The sequence below is a fragment of the Cervus canadensis genome, chromosome 8, assembly GCF_019320065.1.
Source record: "Cervus canadensis isolate Bull #8, Minnesota chromosome 8, ASM1932006v1, whole genome shotgun sequence".
In the NCBI taxonomy this organism is placed as follows: Eukaryota; Metazoa; Chordata; class Mammalia; order Artiodactyla; family Cervidae; genus Cervus; species Cervus canadensis.
The window spans coordinates 44,987,813-45,013,903 of NC_057393.1; the positions used below are offsets into that span (position 1 = coordinate 44,987,813).

Below are 26,091 nucleotides of genomic sequence, written 5' to 3' on the forward strand. Positions count from 1 at the left end.
AAGATTATTTTAATTAAAGTAAATTATTGCAAGGAGTCGCCAACTTTTAAAAATGAACTGCAAATTAGCATTATTCATTTCTATGATGTACGGCATTTTCCATAAAAATCCTGGCTAACGCTAAAGGTCAGAGTAAAAGCACCCTTACCGTCATCATATTGGCCCGAGCAGACTGTGAAGAGACAACCGAGGATAATCCCTGAAGTGAACCATTTCCAGAGAGAAAACTGTTGGAACATCTTCTGTCAAATTCCACTCAAGGCTGATCTGAAATAGAAAGAGGGAAAAAGAAATGTTTGACAAGTTCATTAATCTGTTACAGGTAAACACACCTGTCATAGCACAGAAAAGCCTTAATGACTTCATAGTTAATTACCTGTGCCACACTATCCATTATCAAAGTAGCATAATTGTTTAATGTACTAGAACTCATCTACATGAGTTTGCAGATGAGCAATCTCTAAGAAAAGACATCCATTCTGTTATTTACTTTGTAAGCAAGTAAGTTGAGATGTTAACATACTGATGACATTAGAACATCTTTAAAATTGAGACCCTGTGAGTGAATCAAATGCCAATCAGTTTAAGTCACTGAATTTATCTTTGATGTAGAACAATTCAATTATAAAATGTAAGTTTTTGCAATAACTTAAGATGTTAAGCTGTTGGTGTCCTACATAAAATTTCAATAGCCATTTGTCTTATGGAATTACGTAGAAAAACCCACCATCAAAACAGAAATTCATTTTTAGTAGAGTGACAAAAGATTGACTTAACCATGTCATATAAGACTAAGAATAAGCCATCAGTTTTTACCACATCTGTCTTTGGAAACATTTGCATTAATTTCAATTCTTTTGTTTTTCTTTGCAATCTGCCAGTAAATAAAGAAATTGAATGAGGTGTTAGTGGCCTGTAAGCAGATGGGCCAGTTTTCTGTCTCCATCAGAAAAGAAAAAGTGAATTAGCCTAAAGGGGCAAGAGAGACCATGAAGGTTGTGATAAATTGTAAAGTGCAGGGTTTGTCTGGAGAAACATGTGGGGATATAAACCAGCGTTACTGAGTCTTCTGATTTTCCAGAACATGATACATTTCTGTTTTCCATGGTAAATTTCAAATTTCCACGTGAGACTGCTGAGTATTTAGATAGTTGCCCAAAACTTTTTATAGATTAAAAGCATCTGGCAGGTCATACTGTCTTCTAAGGTCCTTCAGTTTACAACTCCTGCCAGGGATTCTCTCTACTAAACTACTCATGGGTAAGGTCCTTCAGAATGCACAAAGGAAATAATTTGAATTTTACTTTCGCGTGTATTTTGCTAAATTTGTATCTCTGCTTTATTTTTGTGCATTTTATGAGGTTTATTTGCACAATAACATGCAAAATATGCAATTTATTTAAAATCATATTAAAATTACAAGCTCAAACAATTTTTATTCATGGAATGAAAGTGAAAGTGAAGTCGCTCAGTCATGTCCGACTCTTTGCAACCCCATGGACTGTAGCCTACCAGGCTCCTCCATCCATGGGATTCTCCAGGCAAGAGTACTGGAGTGGGCTGCAATTTCCTTCTCCAAGGGATCTTCCCAACTCAGGGACCAAACCCGGTGTCCCATATTGCGGACAGATGCTTTACTGTCTGAGCCACCAGGGAAGCTCATAATCGTGGAATCCGTGGTCCATAAATTTCAAGTCACAGAAATAGATCATAGACCTTCTAAAATGGAATATTTCTTCTTGTGTTTCTTCATCTTAATAAAAAGAGTGTCCTTTTTATCTAACCCTCACGTATTTTCTCCCTCTAACTGGTAAAGAACTCAGCTTCTACTTTTATAACTTCTAGGCAAAGATAGAGCCCATCATTAAATATCAAGCAACTATAAAAATACATGTTTATTTTAGGAAAGGAAAAATAAAATTGACAAATACGAGTCATTTTAAGAGCAGTTGATTAGAGTGGGGCTTCTTTTTAAATTCAAGTTCTTCAACTTCCCAGTTATGACTGAGCAAATGAAATAGCATCTCTGTCTCACTTACCTCATTATTAACATGGAGATACAATCGTGCCTACCTCATAAATTTATTTGGAGGATTAGGTAAATGGCTATAAATACATGCTTAGAAAAATACCTCAAAGAGAGCACTCCACAAAGCTTAAAGTAAGTGTTTTTGATTCATCATCTATGAAGTCTTCAAAGTGGTTAAACATACATTTTTTCAACTCATCTTGAGTGAAAGCTCTAAGGTAGGTATTATTGTCTCTACTCTGTGGAGGAAAGGATATGCTCACAGGCTCAAGGTTACAAACTCATGAGTGGCTGAAGTGGTGGTGAAGTTTGTAAGTTTGAAATTTCTGCTCATTCCATTACAAAAAAAGGACAAAACAATTTTCAAGAGAGCACATGGTTCTGGTTTCAAACTACATGGAGGCCCAGAATAGCTTGCTGCATTTCTTTCCTGGATACTAAGGAGAAATACTGCATACTTCTTCCCAAACCTGAAGTATATATAAGATTTGTGCAAATAATGGCTTAAATTCCTTTTTTTTTTTCCTAAAGAAATGTTACAACATTAAGAAACAGAAAATAGTGTTTAAATTTTAAAAATAAAGGAAAAACACTTAAAGGATATTAGAAAAAAAAACAAACAAAAAAGCAATATCCATTTTCTTTACTAGTTTTACGCTCTCTAGAATTGCAGGCAAAGTACTTGCAGGTGCTTCAAACAACACTCTAACATGGTTTGTACTGTTATTATCAATTCCATATTAAACACTGCCTTGTTCCTTGAACACAAAATTTCCCTCCAGATCTCCGTGGTCAGTAATGCTATGCTCTATCAACCTAGACCATGCTTGATTCTAAAAAGAAATGTAGGTGACCTATAAATAATATCATTGTGCTTGCTTGTTTGGAGGTGATTGACTATACCATATTCAACACTGTTATAGTTAATAAGACATGGTTTTGCAATTGTGATTTGAAAACACAGTTGATCCCTGAACAACTCAGGGGTTAAGGACACCAATCATCCCCCTTCCTCCAACCAAAAATCCAAATATATCTGCATCAGATGACTTATCCAAAAGCAGGAAGTTAAACCAATTTGGATAGAATCAAGACTCTAGGTTGCTCTCAGTCCATGTATTGTGATTCTTGGGCTTCCCAGATGGTGCTGGTGGTAAAGAACCTGCCTGCCAATGCAGGAGACATAAAAGACGTGGGTTCAATCCCTGGATTGGGAAGATACCCTTGAGGAGGGCATGGCAAAGCACCCTAGTATTCTTGCCTGGAGAATCCCATGGACAGAAGAGCCTGGTGGGCTACAGTCCACAGGATCACAGGGAGTCGGACACGAGTAAAGCAACTTAGCACACACACACACATTGTGATTCTCTAAGCAAACACAAATTTTCCTCCACACTTGAAGATTTGTAAAATAAAATTATAGGTGCTAATTTTATTGGAAAAAAAAAACACATAAAAGTGAACCTGTGCTATACAAACCCATGTTATTCAAGGGCTATCTGTAGTATTCTACTGTCAATAATATTGGGGGGGGGGAAGCAGGTTTTCCAATTATGTTATAATCTTATACATAAGTAGTTTCAGTTTCATGATATTTACTATATATTTTCTGTAGTCTTTGGAATATTTTACTATTATTTCTAAAGACACAATATATTGATTTTGAGTTTCACATCATTTGTATGATAAAGCTACCAGAATAAAATTCATATTCATTTCTCTGGCATTGAATATTCTCAGAAATTCAATTATTCAACAAGCATTTATGGAGGGTCTATGAGGTCCCAACCATTCTTATAGACAGATGGAACTTATCAATTAAAAAAATGCATATCCCTGCTTCTATGAAGCTTACATTCAGAAAATGGAATAAGGTTATATGAAACAAACAATTTCATTCTGGTGAAACACCTGCTTATTTAAGTTATATGCAGAGTACATCATGAGAGATGCTAGGCTGGAGGAAGCACAAGCTGGAATCAAGATTGCCAGGAGAAATATCAATAACCTCAGATGTGCAGATGACACCACCCTTATGGCAGAAAGTGAAGAAGAACTAAAGAGCCTCTTGATGAAAGTAAAAGAGGAGAGTGAAACTGTTGGCTTAAAGCTCAACATTCAGAAAACTAAGATCATGGCATCTGGTCCCATCACTTTACGGCACATGGATGGGGAAACAGTGGAAACAGTGTCAACAGTGTCAGACTTTATTTTTGGGGGCTCCAAAACCACTGCAGATGGTGATTGCAGCCATGAAATTAAAAGATGCTTACTCCTTGGGAGGAAAGTTATGACCAACCTAGACAGCATATTACAAAGCAGAGACATTACTTTGCCAACAAAGGTTCATCTAGTCAAGGCTATCGTTTTTCCAGTGGTCATGTATGGATGTGAGAGTTGGACTATAAAGAAAGCTGAGCACCGAAGGATTGATGCTTTTGAGCTGTGGTGTTGGAGAATACTCTTGAGAGGCCCTTGGACTGCAAGGAGATCCAACCAGTCCATCCTAAAGGAGATCAGTCCTAGGTGTTCATTGGAAGGACTGATGCTGAAGCTGAAGCTCCAATACATTGGCCACCTCATGCGAAGAGCTGACTCATTGGAAAAGACCCTGATGCTAGGAGGGATTGGGAGCAGGAAGAGAAGGGGATGATAGAGGATGAGATGGCTGGATGGCAGCACTGACTCGATGGACATGAGTTTGGGTAGACTCTAGGAGTTGGTGATGGATAGGGAGGCCTGGCGTGCTGCGGTTCATGGGGTCGCAAAGAGTCGGACATGACTGAGCGACTGAACTGAACTAAACTGAACTGAACACACCTGCAGAAACACTTGACAAGGAAAGCACAACTATTTCAGTCATCCTTGCTGAAAGCACCCTTGATGGTATCCAGTATCTGGAGGGTAGATTACCGTTCATCTCTTGGAGGGAAACTACATAAAAGGCCTTTCACTTTAAAGTATAAATGCAAAATCTGTCAGTACACAATGCTCTACTCTTTACCTGATGATCCCTGCCTTCTGGAGTCTGGGTTGGTTGTGGTGACACATGGCAAAAACAGCCAAGGATAACAGCAGTTTTCCCTCTGGTACATTTTTGAAAATGCTTACTCTTTTATTTAAGGCTCTGCCCTGACTACTACATGAAAAGCCAGTAATTTCTTTGAAGTATCAAAGTGTGGATACCAACACCATGATGAGAAATCCCACATCAGCATTGTGTCAGGAAGCGAGCTGAAATCTCCCAGGGAGCTGAGAGTGGAACATGAGCATTTTGCCCTTCAACAGTCTATTCAGTCAAACTTTGGTACTTTGCTATCACTGACAACATCTAGATACAGTTGTAATAACAAAACTTGTCACTTCTATACTGCTTATATGAAATTTATACTATTTACTTCCTAGAATATTCAAACTCTCTTTCAAAGCAGTCTTAACTATGAAATTTAAAATATAAGCCTTTCCAAAGTCACCACATCTCACTATACCATATATGAATTTCCTTAACTGATTGGTTGAAAATCTTTCTTCTACTTCACTGTTGTGGGAATAAACAAGAAGGTTTTCATCGCCACAGAAAAGAGTTATCACTCATAAGCATGACCTGATGAATCAATCTTTATCTTTTTTCTTTGTAATATGCACTTTCAAAAAATAAAATTTCAGAGCCTTTATGATCTATTCTCTTTTTCTATTTATCTCTTACAATAATTTTATATATTTTATTAAATATATGTTGATATCTTTATGTTTAGGACTACCCTGGTGGCTCAGACAGTAAAGAATCTGCCTGCAGTGCAAGAGAACTGGGTTCGATCTCTCAGTTGGGAAGATCCACTGAGGGAGGGAATGGCTAACTACTCTTGCATCTTTGCCTGGAGAATCCAATGGACAGAGGAGTCTGGTGCAGACTATATATACTTTTATAAGGATAGTATATTTTATAAATGTGACATGCATGTGTGCATGCTTAGTTGCTCAATTGTGTCTGACTCTCGGGGACCCCAATGAGCAACTAAGCATGCACACATGCATGTCACATTTATAAAATATACTATCCTTATAAAAGTATATATGCAAAGTAGAAAATATATTTTATTTTTGAAGAATAAAATGTATTAAAAATTTTATATCCATATTACAACTTTATTCATAAAAACTATGTAAATAAATAAATATTTATTTTATTTAACATTATGCTATATTTATATTTATACTACATATAGATAAATATTAATCCTATATATATCTTTTTATTCATTAGCTTAATTCTGTTGCAAGGACAGAAATGGCCAGATTGCCCCTGACAGCAAAGTTACCTGTGTTTTCGTCAGGCACTGTGAGAGCTAATATTCACTGTGAGGCACCGTGAGAACTGAGGTACCTCTCCAACCTGCCCCAAACTAACCAGACTCACCTAATCTTCGATGGAGCTTACAGTCTGACGTGCCACAGTGTCTGAGTTTACCCTTACTGCTGTTCACTTTAAAATGTGTATTTGTTCGTGTTCACTCTCCGTGTGTTCATAATATATAAATATATACGTGTATATATATCTACACATATGTGCATTCATAATATGTGTGTGTGTGTGCACACGTGAGCATGTACACACGTGCTGACACTTCAGTCTGACTCTTTGCGACTCCATGGACTATAGCACACCAGGCTCCTCTGTCTGTGGGATTTTCCAGGCAAAAATACTGGAGTGGGTTGCCATTTCTTACTCCAGGGGATCTTCCTAACCCAGGGATCGAATCTGCATCTCCTTTGTCTCCTGCATTACATTGGGGTTCTTTTCTCTACTTTATATATATATATATATATATATATATATATAAATGCTGTCTTCCTGTTTTCACTTTTAAATGTAATTTAAATGTATATTTGTGTGAACTCTTTCTGTGTGCATTCATAATATACATATATGTGCATTTATTTCATATATATATATATGTACTCCCTCCCTCCCTTCCTCTCCCTCGTCTTACACAATTCAATATGTATACATACACTCTCAATATAATGGAATCAAAGTTGATAAAAAAAAGTTTAAAAAGTGAGGAAGAGAAGAAAGCCATAAGAACTTATTTCACTAACAGTGTAACTGCTCACAGGACATGTGTTGCATTAGAGTTTTAACATTTTACATATAACTCAACAGTTGTAAATATTAAGTGAGAATAGTTTCACTCAAAATGCATTTCCTAAAACCATATGATACAAACAACAAAAGTCTAAGTTTAGATATTCTTCTTCTACAAACTTTGATGGATCTTAACAATAAACAGGGCTTCACTCATAGCTCAGCTGGTAAAGAATGGGCTTGAAATTTGGGAGACCTGAGTTGTTCACTTGGTTGGGAAAATTCCATGGAGTAATGACCTAAATAAAATCCCTTACAATGACACTGTGGAAGTGATAGATAGATCTAGGGAATCCATCTGATAGCCAGAGTGCCTGAAGGACTATGGACAAATATTCACAACATTGTACAGGAGGTGGTGATCGAAACTTTCCCCCCAGAAAAGAAATTCAAAAAGGCAAAATAGTTGTCTGAGGAGGCCTTACAAATAGCAGAGAAAAGATGAAAAGTGAAAGGCATAGGAAGAAAGGGAAAATATACCCATCTGAATGCAGGATTCCAGAGACTACCAAGGATCGATAAGAAAGCCTTCCTCAGTGATCAATGCAAAGAAATAGAGGAAAACAGTAGAATGGGAAAGACTCAAGATCTCTTCAGGAAAATTAGAGATACCAATGGAATATTTCATGCAAATATGGGCACAATAAAAGACAGTCCACCTGACCTGCCTCTTGAGAAACCTGTATGCAGGTCAGGATGCAACAGTTAGAACTGGACATGGAAAAACAGACTGGTTCCAAATAGAAAAAGGAGCACATCAACGCTGTATATTGTCACCCTGCTTATTTAACTTCTATGCAGAGTACATCATGAGAAACACTGGGCTGGAGGAAGCACAAGCTGGAATTAAGATTTCCAGGAGAAATATCAATAACCTCAGATATACAGATGACATCACCCTTATGGCAGAAAGTGAAGAAGAACTAAAAAACCTCTTGATGAAAGTGAAAGAGGAGAGTGAAAAAGTTGGCTTAAAGCTCAACATTCAGAAAACTAAGATCATGGCATCTGGTCCCATTACTTCATGGCAAATAGATGGGGAAACAGTGGAAACACTGGCTGACTTTATTTTTCAGGGCTCCAAAATCACTGCAGATGGTGACTGCAGCCATGAAATTAAAAGACGCTTACTCCTTGGAAGGAAAGTTATGACCAACCTAGACAGCACATTAAAAAGCAGAGACATTATTTTGCCAACAAAAGTCTGTCTAGTCAGGGCTATGGTTTTTCCAGTGGTCAGGTATGGATGTGAGAGTTGGACTATAAAGAAAGCTGAGTGCTAAAAAATTGATGCTTTTGAATTATGGTGTTGGAGAAGACTCTTGAGAGTCCTTTGGACTGCAAGGAGATCCAACCAGTCCATCCTAAAGATCAGTCCTGGGTGTTCATTGGAAGGACTGATGCTGAAGCTGAAACTCCAATACTTTGGCCACCTGATGTGAAGAGCTGACTCATTTGAAAAGATCCTGATGCTGGGAAAGATTGAGAAGGGGATGACAGAAGATGAGATGGTTGGATGACATCACCGATTTGATGGACATGGGTTTGGGTGGACTCCAGGAGTTGGTGATGGACAGAGAGGCCTGGCGTGCTGTGGTTCATGGGGTCACAAAGAGTCAGACACAACTGAGTGACAGAACTAAACTGAACTGAAAGGACAGAAGTGGTATGGACCTAACTGATGCAGAAGATATCAAGAAGAGATGGCAAGAATACACAGAAGAGCTATACAAATAAACTCTTCATGACCCAAATAACCACAATGGTGTGATCACTCACCTAGAGCCAAACATTCTAGAGAATGAAGTCAAGTTGGCCTTAGGAAGCACCCCTACATACAAAGCTAGTGCAGTGACGGAATTCCACTGAGCTATTTCAAAGCCTAAAAGATGATGCTGTGAAAGTGCTGCACTCAATATGTCACCAAATTTGGAAAACTCAGCAGTGGCCACAGGACTGGAAAAGGTCAGTTTTCAATCCCAAAGAAAGGCAACACCAAAGAATGTTCAATCGACTATGCAATTGCACTCATTTCACACACTGGCAAAGTAATGCTCAAAATTCTCCAAGTGAGGCTTCAACAGTATGTGAACCATGAATTTCCAGATGTTAAAGCTGGATTTAGAAAAGGCAGAGGAACCAGACATCAAATTGTCAACATCCGTTGTATCCTAGAAAAAAGCAAGAAATTCCAGAAAAAAACATCTACTTCTGCTTCATTGACTACACCAAAGCCTTTGATGTGTGAATCATAACAAACTGTGTGGAAAATTCTGAAATGATGGGACTACCAGACCATCTGACCTGCCTCCTGAGAAATCTGGTTGCTGGTCAAGATGTAACAGTTAGAACTGGACATGGAACAATGGACTGGTTCCAAATTGGGAAAGGAGTAAGTCAATGTTATATATTGTCACCCTGCTTATTTAACATATATGCAGAGTACATCATGTGAAATGCTAGGCTGGATGAAGCACAAGCTGGGACTTAGGAAGCATCCCATCTCAGCAATGAATATTGCTGAGAGAAATATCAATAACCTCAGATATGCAGATTACACCACCCTTATGACGGAAACCAAAGAAGAACTAAAGAGTCTCTTGATGAAAGTGAAAGAGGAGAGTGAAAATGAAGGAGTAAAAGAGGAAAGTGAAAGAGAAAGTGAAAAAAAAGAGAAAGTGAAAAAGAGGAGAGTGCCAAAGAATTGGTACTTTTGAACGAACTGTGGTGTTGGAGAAGACTCTTGAGAGTCCCTTGGACTGCAAGGAGATCCAACCAGTCCATCCTAAAGGAAATCAGTTCTGAATATTCATTGGAAAGACTGATGCTGAAGCTGAAACTCCAATATTTTGACCACTTGATGAGAAGAACTGACTCATTGGAAAAGACCCTGATGCTGGGAAAGATTGAAGGCAGGAGGAGAAGGGGATGACAGAGGATAAGATGGTTGGATGGCATCACCCACTTGATGGACATGGGTTTGGGTGGACTCCGGGAGTTGGCGGTGAACAGGGAAGACTGGCTTGCTGCAGTCCATGGGATCACAAGGAGTCAGACACAACTGAGTGACAGAGCTGAATTGAATGCAGATGACACCACCGTTATGGTAGAAAGCAAAGAGGAACTAAAGGACCGCTTATTGAAAGTGAAAGAGGAGAGTGAAAAAGCTGGCTTAAAACTCAACATTCAAAAAACTAAGATCATGACATCCAGTCCCATCACTTCATGGCCAATAGATGGGGAAACAATGGAAACAATTACAGACTATTTTCTTGGGCTCCAAAATCACTGTAAATGGTGACTGCAGCCCTGAAATTAAAAGACATTTGCTCTTTGGAAGAAAAGCTGTGAAAACCTAGACAGAATATTAAAAGGCAGAGACATTACTTTGCCAACAAAAGTCCATATAGTCAAAGCTATGTTTTTTTCCAGTAGTCACGTATGGATGAGAAAGCTGGACCATTGATAACAACCGTTAAGAACTTAACATGTCCATAGGGGTTTTTCCTTTTCAAATGGCAGCTTTAATCATAAAACTCTAAATGATGGAAGAAATGACCCTGGGTTTTCTTTTTGGATAATACTACTCTTCAAGGATACAAACTACTGATAAACATAGCTAGCCTATTTAATTTACATATAAAGTTTATATCCTATTACAAAAAGCCAATATTCAATATAACCAATAACAAGTATAAGATATATGTTATAATAATCTATTCATACTAGTTGGCTTAATAAAATATGAATAAATTAAATATTGAAAAGAAACTAGATTTCAATACCTATGTTCATTATGACTGAATATTCTTTTTAGTGTTTATACATGCATTTACTCAATAAGAATTTATTGTATATTTATTGCATGTGAGTTACTCTTCTTCTACTGAAGAAATAAATCAATTTAGTTTCCTCACAATGATTTGCTATTGACCAAGCAACATATTTCATATTTTTGTTCAGTATATAATTCAAAGTGCATTAGTAGTGATTCTACATTAAAGGAGTTTTAAATTTTAGTTTCCAGTTTTAAGAGATTTGCTTTCAATCTGTGCTTTCTGAATTAGCATCTAAATACTAGTCCTAGACATAAATATATTTACCATAATCTTAGAAAAATAATAATAAAAAAAAAACAGCTTGACAAGATTGAACACCAAGAAATGGAAAAAGCCCAAGCATTTTTTTTCATCTGTGGAATGTTTGACTTAAGAACATAACCAAATAAGTCTGAAACTGAATAAAGCGCAGGCAAGTCTATGCATGATTTTCAAAGGAAACTTGAAGGAGCGTTCTGTGTAATGTCATTCTCAGGCATAGGAAACAGATGACTAATACTGCTGTTTGATACAAGTAAAACATCCTGAGAAACACGAATAAATTAATAAACAGATTATTTTTCTCTTAACATATGTCCATTAACAAAAATAAAGGTATTAAGCCAGTGAAGAGAGATTACAGTTGAAACTGTAAAAATTACAGTGCCTTTTCTTGAGACATTATAATGAAAGTCCTAGTTTGGGATGAGAGAGACTTATGATACATTCCTAGCTCTGTCACCTCTGGGTCATATGAATGGTTAACTTGTGAGACTTGTGAGACTCTACGTAAATTTAGGATAATAAAATTCATTTCATTCTGCTATAGTCAACAATGATGACAATTTTAACAACAACAAAATAGGAGTACTAAAGAGTATTTACTTTTAAAATTCACTTCCTAAGTGGTTTATTGAGTGCTGATTCTGGAAAGTGTATTTTATAAGATATAGAAAATATGGACGCATGAGAAAAAAATGAAGAGATGAAAAATGAAGGGAAAAAAAGGAAGAAAGTTTAGAAGGAAGGGAGGGATGCAGGGAGAAAGGTTTATGTGAATTTTTAGTCTTTAACAGGATGTGTGAGTCACACCCTAAGGTGTCCCACAATAAACCATGCACTTGTCTGATCCCCCACCTCACCCCATAGAGTGCAGATGAAGTCTGTGACTTTGCTTTTAGCTCATAGAATATTGCAAAGATAATGCAAAACTATCCCCTTGGTTCAGTTAAATTATATAAAACTCACTCTTAGCATGGTGGAGAGAGAATTTTCCATCTGAGATTTAAGAAGCAACAATTAATATTGTAAACCACCTATGAAGAGGAACATAAGCCAGGGATCTTGTACCCGAAAGTGGCCTCCATACAACAGACTTCAGTTATACAACCAAAAGAAGAAGAATTCTGCCAATAAACTAAATGAGTCTAGGAGTCTTTCCTAATCAGTCCTAGAGATAAAAATGCAGGTTGGCAGGCAATTGATTGCAGCCTTGTAAGACATTTAACAGAGGACCCAGCTAACCGGTAGTGGGACTCCTGACCCAGGGAAACTGTGAGCTAATCATTGTGGATTGTCTTAAGCCATCAAGTTTGTGGTAATTTGTATGTAACAGGAGACAATTAATGCATGGGAGGATCTGATGGAAACATGGTATTTGTAAAACATTGATCAGTTTAGTGTTTGTTCTGAATTTTAGATAACAACTGCTTATGGGATTGAGGATGGAATCAGACATATTAAACAAAACTAAAGGGGGAAACACACATTCAACAAAGAAGAGAGTTGTCTTGCACAAACTAATGGCTATAGTTTCAATGAAAGGAAGCCTATGGGGAGCACAATTTTCAGTGCTGTGGTGCAATAATTGAGACTGAGCAACTGAACTGAACTGAACTGATAAAGAGTTGCCTGCCTTTTATTCATGGAAGTCTTCTGTACAAACATGATTTTCCTGGAGTTGCATACTATATGAGTGCATATACAGAAACTAAACACATCCTACTTTGTATTGTCTTTGCAGGAATTTTCAAATAAGGTACTCAACAAACTGAACCAAAAATATGTCATTTATCATAATTAAAAAAAAATAGAATATTTTGTTAAGGACTAGATCTGTAAGTTTACTGTTAATGAAAATGTTGGTAAAGATCACTGTTTTGGGTGTGATAGATGTTACCGCTATTAAAAGCATTAAAATATTGTACTAGTTTAGGTAAATATAGGTAAACAAATAATACACTGTTCTGTTTAATTTCACTTTGTGCTCTTCTTATTTGTCCTAAAAAAGTATAAGTAAAATTTGTAGTTTGGGGTATTTTCAGAAGTATCATCTCAAATATAATAAGTCAATTAATTGTTTAAATAGGGGAAGAACTACAGCTAAGAAAGTATTTTTAAATATCTCTAAGTTTGTTTTGATGTAATTATTTTAAGCTTTTACTATTTATGTTATACATTTATATGATTAAAGAAGTGTTTGATGTTCTCAACTGGCCTAAGTACCAAGATGAATGATCTGACTTACAAAATTAACTGAATATACAAGAGCCATGTAAACCCTGTATTTATGCTACAGATTCATCGAGGTCAATATGACCTTTCCTAAATGGGTGTTCACTGGAAGGACTGATGCTGAAGCTGAAATTCCAGTACTTTGTCCACCTCATGCGACAAGTTGACTCATTGGAAAAGACCCTGATGCTGGGACGGATTGGGGGCAGGAGGAGAAGGGGCTGGCTTCTGAGCAGGTCTCAAGGGCCTGAAAAGGTAGCTTCTGAGTTGCAGTCCCTGCTCTGGCAGGGGAGCACCCCCGGCACCCCTGTGGCTCAGCTCAGGAAGGTCAAACCATTGACCAGCAGTGTATGGCTGGAGCCGAATGGGGACAGAGGGGGAAAAGTGGCAGGGAAAAAAAAAAAACTACATATGGAGTTTCAGGTGATACATTGAAAGTATACCTCACTAATCAAATCACATGATACTGAAAACCTAGCTAACAATTTTTTGTGTGTTTTTTATTTTGTTTTTTAATAGTACTAGTGATGTACTGATATGTTTAAAAAGAAGGTGCATGAAGAGGATAGGTATATGCACCTGGTAGAAGTATGTAGCATGGATTTGAGGGGAATAATGAGTGACAGACTAAGTGCTTTTGAATGCTTTAATTACTTCAGTTTTATTCTGTTTAAATACACCTAGCAAGTTGCTCAATAATTGCAGGACAGCTAAAATAAGAACACCGTTAGCTGGTTTTAGAGAATTCTTTATAAAAGATAGTGTTATAATTGTAAAATTCTGTCCTATTTATCAAAGGTAACTCAATACAATTATTATTCTTTATATTTAAGAGGAAAACACAATTTAAATAATTTTATTTTTTTATAGAGATTATACTTTATGAGTAATGAAATAAGTCAATATACATGATGTATAAGTACACTGATGTGAGCACAATAACCTATCATAATGTCTATTTTTGATGAGTTTTCATAGAAAAATCTCTAAAAGGATGTGAACATAAGCCATATAACACTATTTCTCCTGAAATGGAAAAAGCAATGAAAAGTGATAAAGATTCCTTTAAGAGGAATTTTCAGAAAATAAAAACAAAGAACAAAGTATGCACAAACTATAGCTTTTTCTACTTAATTAGCATTCTTGTCCAATTAAACAATAATCATAAAATAACATTTTTTGCCTTTAGAATTATTGCTGAAGTTCAAAGGTTCAAATTTTTAATTGCTACTCATAAAGGATGCAGTGTAACTTTCAAAACTATGAAAAGTCTCCTATTTTACATGATTCAGCAAGATGTTTCTCTTAGAAAAAATATCATTAAAGAGTTCTAACTTTTATGTAAAGTAATGACTGAGAACTTTTTTTGTTTCTACTTTCCAGTTTCAGACCTGGGTGAATAAATCAGAATCAGGCATCTTTTGTGGATGAAAGGAAGTAGAAATCTTAAGATTATAAACTTATTAGTGTGATGCCCATGGGCAAAGATGAAATCAGATATTATAGATGATTTTGAAGCTGCAATTTTAATAATGATAAGGGTAGAGTGAAATGAATAGCTGAAGAAGAAACAAATTTCACCCCTCTGTCCAAACCCATTAATCTGTCAGCATGTCAAAAGTATATTTTACTAATAGTTCATAATAGTGGGTACATGAAGATTAAAAGATAATCAGACATAAAGGTGGTGGGATGAAAATTAGTGTTAAGTTGTAGAAAAGAGAAATTGGAGAGAAATGATATGTCTAGTGAGTTTTAGGCTACACACATTGTGGGTAAGTAGCCACAGTTCTTTAGAGAAAAGATCACAAATGAGTAAAATTCATCAGTTCAGTTCAATCGCTCAGTTGTGTCCGACTCTGTGACCCCATGGACTGCAGCATGACAGGCCTCCTTGTCCATCACCAACTTACAGAGTTTACTCACACTCATGTCCATTGAGTGGGTGATGCCATCCAACCCTCTCATTCTCTGTCATCACCTTCTCTGACCTTCACTCTTTCCCAGCATCAGGGTCTTTTCAAATGAATCAGCTCTTCACATCAGGTGGTCATAGTATTGGAGTTTCAGCTTCAGCATCAGTCCTTCCAATGAACACCCAGGACTGATCTCCTTTAGGACAGACTGGTTGGATCTCCTTGCTGTCCAAGGGAATCTCAAGAGTCTTCGCCAACATCACAATTCAAAAGTATCAATTCTTCAGTGCTGAGCTTTCTTTATAGTACAACTCTCACATCCATACATGACTACTGGGAAAACCAAAGCCTTAACTAGATGGACCTTTGTTGGCAAAGCAGTGTCTCTGCCTTTTAATATGTTGTTAGGTTGGTCATAACTTTTCTTCCAAGAAGCAAGCGTCTTTTAATTTCATGGCTGCAGTCACCATCTGCAGTGATTTTGGAGCCCCCCAAAACAAAGTCTGTCACTGTTTCCACTGGTTCCCCATCTATTTGCCATGAAATGATGGGATCAAATGCCATCATCTTCATTTTCTGAATGTTGAGTTTTAAACCAACTTTCTCACTCTCCTCTTTCACTTTCATCAAGAGGCTCTTTAGTTCTTCTTCACTTTCTACCATAAGGTTGGTGTCATCTGCATATCTCAGGTTATTGATATTTCTCGCAGCAGTCTTGATTCTAGCTTGTGCTTCATCCAGTCCAGCATCTCTCATGATGTTTTCTGCATATATGTTAAATAAGTAGGGTGACAATATACAGCCTTGACATAATCCTTTCCTGATTTGTAATCAATCTGTTGCTTCATGTCCAGTTCTAACTCTTGCTTCCTGACCTGAATGCATATTTCTAAGAAGGCAGGTCAGGTGATCTGGTATTCCCGTCTCTTGAAGAATTTTCTACAGTTTGTTGTGATCCACACATCAAAGGCTTTGACGTAGTCAATAAAGCAGAAGTAGATGATTTTCTGGAGCTCTCTTGCTTTTTTTGATGATCCAACAGATGTTGGCAATTTGATCTCTGGTTCCTCTACCTGTTGTAAATCCAGATTGAATATCTGGAAATTCATGGCTCACATACTGTAGAAGTCTGGCTTGGAGAATCTTGAGCATCATTTTGCTAACACCTGAGATGAATGCAATTGTGTGGTAGCTAGAGGATTCTCTGGCATTGTCTTTCTTTGAGATTGGAATGATAACTGACATTTTTCGAGTCCTGTGGCCACTGCTGAGTTTTCCAAATTTGCTGGCATATTGAGTGCAGCACTTCCATAGCATCATCTTTTAGGACTTGAAATAGCTCAGCTGGAATTCCATCACCTCCACTAGCCTTGTTCATAGTGATGCTTCCTAAGGCCCACTTGACTTCACAATCCAGGATGTCTGGCTCTATGTGAGTGATCACACCATCATGATTATCTGGGTTGTGAAGACCTTTTTTGTATAGTTCTTCTGTGTATTCTTGCCACCTCTTCTTAATATCTTCTGCTCCTGTTAGGTCCATACCATTTCTGTCTTTGTTATGATCATCTTATTCAGGTATGACATAAATCAAATCACTTATGATTATTCGGTGTAAGTGAGAAATAGATTCAAGGGGTTAGATCTGATAGTGCCTGAAGAACTATGGATGGAGGTTCGTGACATTGTACAGGCGGCAGTGATCAAGACCATCCCCAAGAAAAATAAATGCAAAAAGGCAAATAGTTATCTGAGGAGGCCTTACAAATAGATGTGAAAAGGAGAGAAGTGAAAGGCAAAGGAGAAAAGGAATGATATGCCCATTTGAATGAAGAGTTGCAAAGAATAGCAAGGAGAGATAAGACAGCCTTCCTCAGTGATCAATGCAAAGAAATAGAGGAAAACAATAGAGTGGGAAATGCTAGAGATATCTTCAAGAAAATTAGAGATACCAAGGGAATATTTCTTGCAAAGATGGGCACAGTAAAGGAGAGAAATGGTATGGATTTGGAGATTATGCGTTAAAATTTCCCTTAGCTCAGGTATGCCTGTATGTGCAATGTATATATCATAGACACGAGAACACACATGATATATATGTTTTTTTTTTTTTATTAGTTGGAGGCTAATTACTTCACAACATTTCAGTGGGTTTTGTCATACATTGATATGAATCAGCCATAGATTTACACGTATTCCCCATCCCGATCCCCCCTCCCACCTCCCTCTCCACCCGATTCCTCTGGGTCTTCCCAGTGCACCAGGCCGGAGCACTTGTCTCATGCATCCCACCTGGGCTGGTGATCTGTTTCACCATAGATAGTATACATGCTGTTCTTTTGAAATATCCCACCCTCACATTCTCCCACAAAGTTCAAAAAGTCTGTTCTGTATTTCTGTGTCTCTTTTTCTGTTTTGCATATAGGGTTATCGTTACCATCTTTCTAAATTCCATATATATGTGTTAGTATGCTGTAATGTTCTTTATCTTTCTGGCTTACTTCACTCTGTATAATGGGCTCCAGTTTCATCCATCTCATTAGAACTGATTTAAATGAATTCTTTTTAACGGCCGAGTAATATTCCATGGTGTATATGTACCACAGCTTCCTTATCCATTCATCTGCTGATGGGCATCTAGGTTGCTTCCATGTCCTGGCTATTATAAACAGTGCTGCGATGAACACTGGGGTGCACGTGTCTCTTTCAGATCTGGTTTCCTCGGTGTGTATGCCCAGAAGTGGGATTGCTGGGTCATATGGCAGGTCTAGATATATATGTTATATTATTATTATGTGTATCTAGATAGATATAGTGGAATAATATATATGTGTATGTATGAGAAAATCGGGAAAAATACATAATCATATCAGAAGATATGTTTTTTCAGGAATCAGATTGCCACAGACAAAATTGGGTAATTTATGTTGGAGAAATTGTAAAGAAACTGGCACTCTCGCAAACATTTCTGTGAATGTAAGTGCTACAAATTCTATTGGAAATAATTTGGAAATTATTTTTTGGCATTTATTATATGGAAACTATCAAATAATAAAATATATATGTTTGATAGTAATTCTATTTTAAAAATTATCCTACAAATATATTCACATATATTTCCAGATGACTTTGTTTGAGGTATATGGCTATTTACTGAAGTATCATTTATAATACTAAGAGACTGGGAATAATTAAAATGCACAATGATAATAGCTAGATAAATAATTGAAATTCTATAATATCAATTGAATATATGATATATACCAATTTTTACAGAATCATATTTATAACCAAATTAAAAAGATTTTCAAACACATACTGTTAGAGAGGTAAAGAATTTGCTTAGCTTAATAAAGCCTGGGTGTTTATATTGAATTGACCAAGTTTTTTCCCTTTCTTAATAGAAAGTCTAAAAACAGTCATATGTTCCACTTGATAAAATATATATAAATATGTCTTTTCATAATTATTTTATATAAACCCATGAGATATTCTATTTAAAATCACAAAACATGTATTTTTTTCTTACGGGCATTGATTAGTTAAACCAAAAATGCTTTTATACTCCACTGGCTGATACATGTATATTCTCAGGAGAGAAGCCATTTAATATCTCAACATAAAGGAAGTTAGTTTTATTTCTTCCTTTTATCTGTGCAACATAGAATATATAAGAAGAAAAAGTCAAACATGTCAAACATTTTTAAATGAATTTGTAATAAAGATACTTCAAGTTTCATTTTCTACACTTAAGAAATACTCAGGAGGTAAGGAAATTATTTAGGTCAATACCACCTGGATATTTAAATTAGATTGTCCAAATTTGCATTTTCTTTATAGAAAATCTAATAGTAACAATAATATGCACCTTATCCTCAAGTCAAATACTTATCACACTGCACTCCCTCAGACAACAGAAGTTTGTATGGGGCTTCCTAGATGGCGCTAGTTGTAAAGAACCCACCTGCCAATGCAGGAGACCTAGGAGACAAGAGTTTGATCCTTGGATCTAGAAGATTCCCTGTAGGAGAGCATGGCAGCCCACCTCAGCATTCTTGCCTGGAGAATCCCATGGATAGAGAAGCCTGGCGGGTTACAGTCCATAGAGTCACAAAGAGTTGGACAAGACTGAAGCAGCTTAGTAGGGGCATGAGCATGAGAATAATATCTCAAAATACGTTTACAGAGAAATAGAAAAAAAAAAATCTTATCTCTATAAGAAGTAGCAGCATAAACAATTCAGCAATTTCCCTTATTGTGTTCTTATGCTTAAAATTATGTAGCACTTTTTAATTGTAAAATGTTAATGTTAATTGTTCAACGTGAAACAATAGAACTGACAGGCAAACTAAATTTCTGTTATTCAAAATGTAGTTGCCTTGATACAGTGGCAGGATATATATTCATGCCTCACTATTTGGTGCTCTTTTCTCCCTATTTGCTTGCATCCATCTTTCCATCTTTTCCCTCTATTCATGTAATACGGTGGTTTCTACATCAGAAGTATATCTTGGCCTCTTCTATTTCAATCTACTTTACTCCATTTCCAAATAAGTCACTGTGAATTTATGTGTATGTGTACATATATTTCATATAAAAAAGCTATATTGTCCCTCCTTATTAAATTCTTGTATGAAAATCCAAATCTGAGAGGTGGAATCTGATCTTAATAATGCCCCAAGTTGATGTATTTTGAAAATGAAAATTATCTACTACTATTAGTAATTGGACTATTATATCACATTTTTTACTGTTGTTATAAATCTCTGCCTCTATGTTGGGCTTCTGCAGTTCTGTGGAGTTTTCCGTTTTTTGTTGTTGTTGTTGTTGTTCTTGTTTTATTTTCATTTTTAATTTTCTAAACCTATTATTATTTTTTCTACATGTATTCTTTGTTAGCTTATCCTATTGTTCCTTTCCCCTTGCAGTTAATCTTTAATGTATATAAATCTTCTTTATCTACCTCTATTTAACTTTGAATATCTATTCTTTCTTTCTTTTTATTCCTTTCCGCTCAACATATTTGTTAGTTTTATTTTCATTGCTTTATTCCCCAGTTGGCACCTTGCTTTAGTTTTGTTTTCCTGTTTGTGCTTTAGCTAGTTTTATTCTTAACTGGTAGATATAATTTTGGTCTTCTTTGTTCACCTGGTCAATCCATTGAACTTTCCTTTTGTTGGACTGTTTTCATTTTGCTTATGGGTATATATGTATATGTGTATGTTCAGTCACACTTTTTATTGTTGTTATAAACCTCTGCCTTTACGTTCGGCTTTTGCAGTTCTGTGGAGTTTTCCTTTTTTTCTTTTCTTTTTCCTTTCTCTGTCCACTTCTTCTTCTTCTTCTTCTTTTTTTCATTTCTCTGTTTCATAATTTTAATTTTTACTTTTTTAAACCTATTATATTTTTTTCTACATTTAGTCCTCTGTTTGACCCTTGCTTCTCTGCAGGAAAGCAATGACAAACCTAGACAGTATATTAAAAATCAAAGTCATCATTTTGCTGACAAAGGTCCATATAGTCAAGGCTATGGTCTCTTTAGTATTCACGTATGGTTGTGAGAGTTGCACTATCAAGAAGGCTGGCTGCCGAAGAATTGATGCCTTCAAACTGTGGTGCTGGAGAAGACCTTTGAGAGTCCCTTGGACAGCAAAGGAGATCAAACCAGTCAACCCTAAAGGAAATCAACCTTGAATATTCATTGGAAGGACTGCTGCTAAAGTTGAAGCTCCAATACTTTGGTCACCTGACGAGAACAGCTGACTCACTGGAAAAGACCTTGATCCTGGGAAAGATTGAAGGTGGGAGGTGAAAGGAATGACAGAGGATGACATGATTGGATGGCATCACTGACTCAATAGGCATGAGTTTGGGTAAACTCTGGGAGTTGGTGATGGACAGGGAGGCCTAGCGTGCTGCAGTCCATGGGGTCTTGAAGAGCCAGACATTACAAGGCAACTAAACAGCAACAACAATCAAATCTCTATGATGTGCACATGAGACAAAAATGATACTGTATGTCAATTATATTTCAATAAAATAACACTTTAGCAGGTTTTTTGAATGAACATTTTAATGCAATGTTTTGCTTTAGATTGTTATTTTAAAAATAATAAGGAATGGTTTACTGAGTTACTTTAAATCTTTTTTTTTAGCCAAAAAAGTCTTCATTGTATTAAAAATAACTAATTTGAACTATTTCTGAGGTTTCTAATTAAACCAAAAAAGAAAATTTTCAGTGCAATGAAAACATAGCTTAAAAAATGAGGCTAAGCATGGAAGAGTGAAATAATGGAAGTGTTGGAATTTAAAGTTATAAAATGTATGTTTGAGCCTCACAACTGCATTTTTCAGTTAGGTAGCCTTTCCCTTCTCCAGGGGATCTTCCCAACCCAGGGATCAAATCCAGGTCTTCTGTATTGCAGGCAGATTCTTTACCAGCTGAGCACAAGGGAAGCCCTTCAGTTAGGTAGGATTAGATAAATTGCTTACTCCTTTAAGCCTCAATTTTATTCCTTCAGAGTTGGACTAATCATATTAAACCAAGAGGACTGTGACAGTGTTAAAACATAGTTACTAACAAATAGCAGTTCAGTGTAATTTTGGCTAAACGTTGAACAAATATTTAATACAATTTCCTCGTTTTCACACAAGTGAAATTATAGCACAAACTTAACATTTCAGAATCCAAAGCTTGATAAATCCAGATGTTAAAAATATAATATTGTAAGAAGAATATATGCTTATGAAAATCACACAGAGATTCCATTAAATGTGTCAGGATGTCCTTAGATAAGCATGCTTATATTGTTTTCTCCTTCCATCTTAGTTTTGAAAAGCTAGCTAAGCCTGTGAAATTAGAGTTGCTATTTAGTGATAATGCAGAGATAAACTAACTCTTATTAAAATTAAAATGCTCAAGAACTTCACAGAAGTTAACTCCAAAAGCAACATCTGTAAATCAACTATGAAAAGCAATTACTTTTTCGATAAGAAAAATTCATGAGAAAATTTCAACAAAGCAGCAGCAAGTTGTCTTTCTATAGAAAAAAGAACCAAGACTTACATTTACATTTAGCCATTGTGAATGAGAAAATATAGACCAATTCATTCAATACTTATACAAAGAACATTTCTAAAGTCACTGTAGAGTTAATGATTTTTTAAAAGATTAGATGATTTGATAAAGAGATCTTAGACTGCTTAAAAATTTCAGTGCTCAAAAAGTAATTTAATATTCTTATATTTACTATGTTGAGTTCCTTCTTTCTCAAATAATATTTTCAAAATATTTTTCTAAAAACAGTTAGTCTTTTTAAATACAATTGTGTATTCAAAGTTACCAAAACGTTAATAGAAGAATTCCTGCTAAGATTAGAATTCCTGCTTTACCTACATAAATGATAGATTTGCATAGATATGAAATAGGTAATGTTTAAGTGGGAGCAAAATGATGGTAATATAAGCAATTCTACAAATACATATGGGAAATGCATTATTCATTTAAATCATTTAAATACAAAGCATTCTCTTTTGGAAACTATAATTACAAAATTCTCAGAAGCAAGGAGTTTATGTATTATGTAAGATGTTCATAGAGATTGTTGGTCTCTCAACCAATAATTCATCATCAATTCATGAGTGTTCATATACAATAGGAGAAAAATTCTATTCAAACTTATATGTTGCTGTTAACCCCTTTCCTTATTAACTTATCAGACATAGAAAATACTTTACATAAGCTAGCAATTAGGGAATGAAGAGTGCATTGGGGAAATAAATATATTTGTGATATCTCTGATATTTTCATCATCATTCACCCATTCACTAAATAATGACATTAAATAATGATGTCTATCCTAAAAAGCAAATATCATATACTAGTTGCATGACTATGGTAGGTACAAAGCAGAGAGAGTGAAGATATATTTGTGGCTTTGAATTGTTCTTCACTTCTATAGAGACAAACAAACAAACACATAAATAGTAATATATAGATGGACCTTGAACAACATGGGTTTGAATTGCACAGGTTCACTTATATGTGGATTTTTTTCAGTAAATATGGCATACCTATATCTTCATTTTATAGATCTTTAACTGTGGCAAACAGTTTGTGTTTGTTAGAGATCACAATATGTGGAATGAAAAGAACTAGAATCTGAGCCTGATTCTATCTATCCAAACTATTTCAGCTTCTTACCTTTAGGTTTGTTATTTATCAATTTCTTTCTTTTTTTGAGGCAGAGACAGCAGTATGCAGATTTTAACTGCATGCAGGTAGGAACCCTAAACCTCATAATCTTTGTTCCAGGATCAACTGTGATGGAGTGTGTATAACAATACAAACAAAATCTCTTGGGTACTACTTAAAAAAAAAAAAGCAAACAACTATTCTGGATGGGGAAGGTTGTAGGTGATATTGGAGCATATTTTTGAAGGATGATTGAGAGGTTATCATATAAAGAACATTCCTAGCACAGGTCAAAGTCATGCAAAAATACAGAAATATAAACACAGTATGATCACAAGATAGTAAGTTTCAATGGACTTTAGTATATTTGGGTGTGACAAAGTTGGAGAAGCAGGTTGAGGTCAGATCTTAATATGTGTAAATGAGAATATAGTTATTGAGAAATTTCTCAAAACACAAAATTCACTTTTAAAACTATGTTCTAGCCAGCTGCCATGTCACAGGCAGCCTTGTGGAAAGGCCCGCATAGCAATGAACTAAGGCATTCCATAAAAACTCATGAAGGAGTACAGAAGCAGATTTCTGAGGCATGCCAACAGTCACCTGAGTGAACTTGGAAGCAGATTTTACCCGAATGACACAATTAAAAGATTAATTGCAACATTATCAGAAACCTTGAGCCAGAACTAGCTAGTTAGGCCACTCCCAGAATTCCTGCCCATGGCATATTTGAGGGAATATGGATTTGCTTTTTAGGCTGCTATTTTGGTGTAACTTACAATAGCCAATATACAATTAAAGTGAAATAAACTGTTAAAAGCAGTCCTAAAACAGCTTGTTCATCCATGGCACAGAAAGCTCTGTGTGTGTGTTTGTGCATGGCTGGAGCTGGGGGGGGATAATTTGGGGAGATTGTGGTAGAGTCTAATATCCAGTGTCAGGTCCTAACAGAGTATCAGAATTTTGTATTTTAAGTTATAAGAAGTTTCTAAACCATTAATAATAATAATAGAATAATACTTATAATAGAAAAACTGCAGTTCTTCAGGTTTGTTAACATCATTCACTAACTTTTAAAATCACCTATTATGTTTGAAGCTCTGCTCAACACCTCAGTTTCCCTAGAAAAGCAAGTACCATAATGGTTTTACCTCAAGATCCTATCCTGAGACAAAGGTCTGCTAAGATGGAGTGGAGTCTCTACTCGTGGCTTTCAATGGTACCAAGAGAGATGGTATATGGAATGGTGAAAATGAAAGAACAAAATAATTCATGACTGTGTCCAACAGATTCAAAAAAGTGCATAGAAGAGAAGGAAGTCTGTTTTTCTAATCAATTTTTACTGACAACATAATCCTAGTAGAAATTTCAGACATAAGAATGCACAAAGAAATTACCTCTTTGTTGAAAAGGCAGTCACTTCAGTGTTTAGATTTTTAGGTCTGTCTCTGAAAACACAAAATTCCATGTTTTCATGTTTTATTTTACCTGTATTTAGGAGCAGCCTACAGGAAATTATGTTCACTAAAAATAGTTATTTAAAATAGTTACTCAGGTAACTAAGTGATCTACTATACAATCCCTTGCTGTGTGATGTTTTAGATGGGGTTGGTTTAGCCCACAGGCACTGGAAGCTTTCAGACCATGAAATTATCCCGGTGTAACTTTTTCCACCATAACACCCCTTAACTGGGAACCCATTGTGTTCCTACAATTCTGCTTCAATACACAGCCTCAGTTTAAGTTCTTATGAACTCCATGACTGACAAATTTTGAGTTAAGAATGATCTTTTGAAACAGTCTATTAATTGTGATAGCTCTTTGTTGCAGGAGCTGGGAAAGAACTCTTTTAGGCTTGGCGGTGACAGCACTGAAATAACAACGCTAATGACAACACTAAGCTTTTCAACCACACTGTCATCTAAATTTTTGTATTTTACAAACACTGTAGCTGTAATCATCATTCTTCAAGGAACTGGATTCCTGAATAAGAGCTGTCTTTACACCTTGTCTGTGATTCTTACATATGACTTAGAGAAACACTTTGACAGCTTTGGAGAGAATATCTTATGTCTTCTGTAGGTTTTCTACTTAGTCATACCGAATTTAGCTTTACTGACTTTATAATCTCTCTCTCTCCCTTTTTTTGGGGGGTTGGAAGGGGTGGAGAGAGGGTAGGGAACAAAGATACCACCAAATTTTAGAAATAGACATCACAGGTTCTTTCACATAATTAGAGCACAATAGCAATTCTTCAGCCATTTAACAGAAAAAAGAGGGATCTATTTTAAAATTCTTGACAGTCAAGGTAATATTTAATTATAACTATATTTTAGATCTGATAATTTAAAATGTATCTAATAACTTTTATTTGTTCTCAAATTATCTGCCTCTGTGAGAAAAATAATATATATTATAAAACATGGCTCATAGTATGATTTAGCTTTATTTATTATATTTATTTGCTTACACTG

The 26,091-nt window shown here is 35.9% G+C and overlaps 1 protein-coding gene across 1 annotated transcript in view; it reads right to left on the reverse strand.

The window, feature by feature from the left end:
* Positions 1-26,091, reverse strand: part of PCDH15 (protocadherin related 15) — a 1,286,954-nt gene that overhangs the window by 818,173 nt on the left and 442,690 nt on the right. Inside the window, exon 4 of the mRNA XM_043476181.1 lies at positions 149-262. Coding sequence (XP_043332116.1) covers positions 149-239 — 91 coding nt within the window. The 5' untranslated portion in view covers positions 240-262. The remainder of the gene's footprint in view (positions 1-148; positions 263-26,091) is intronic.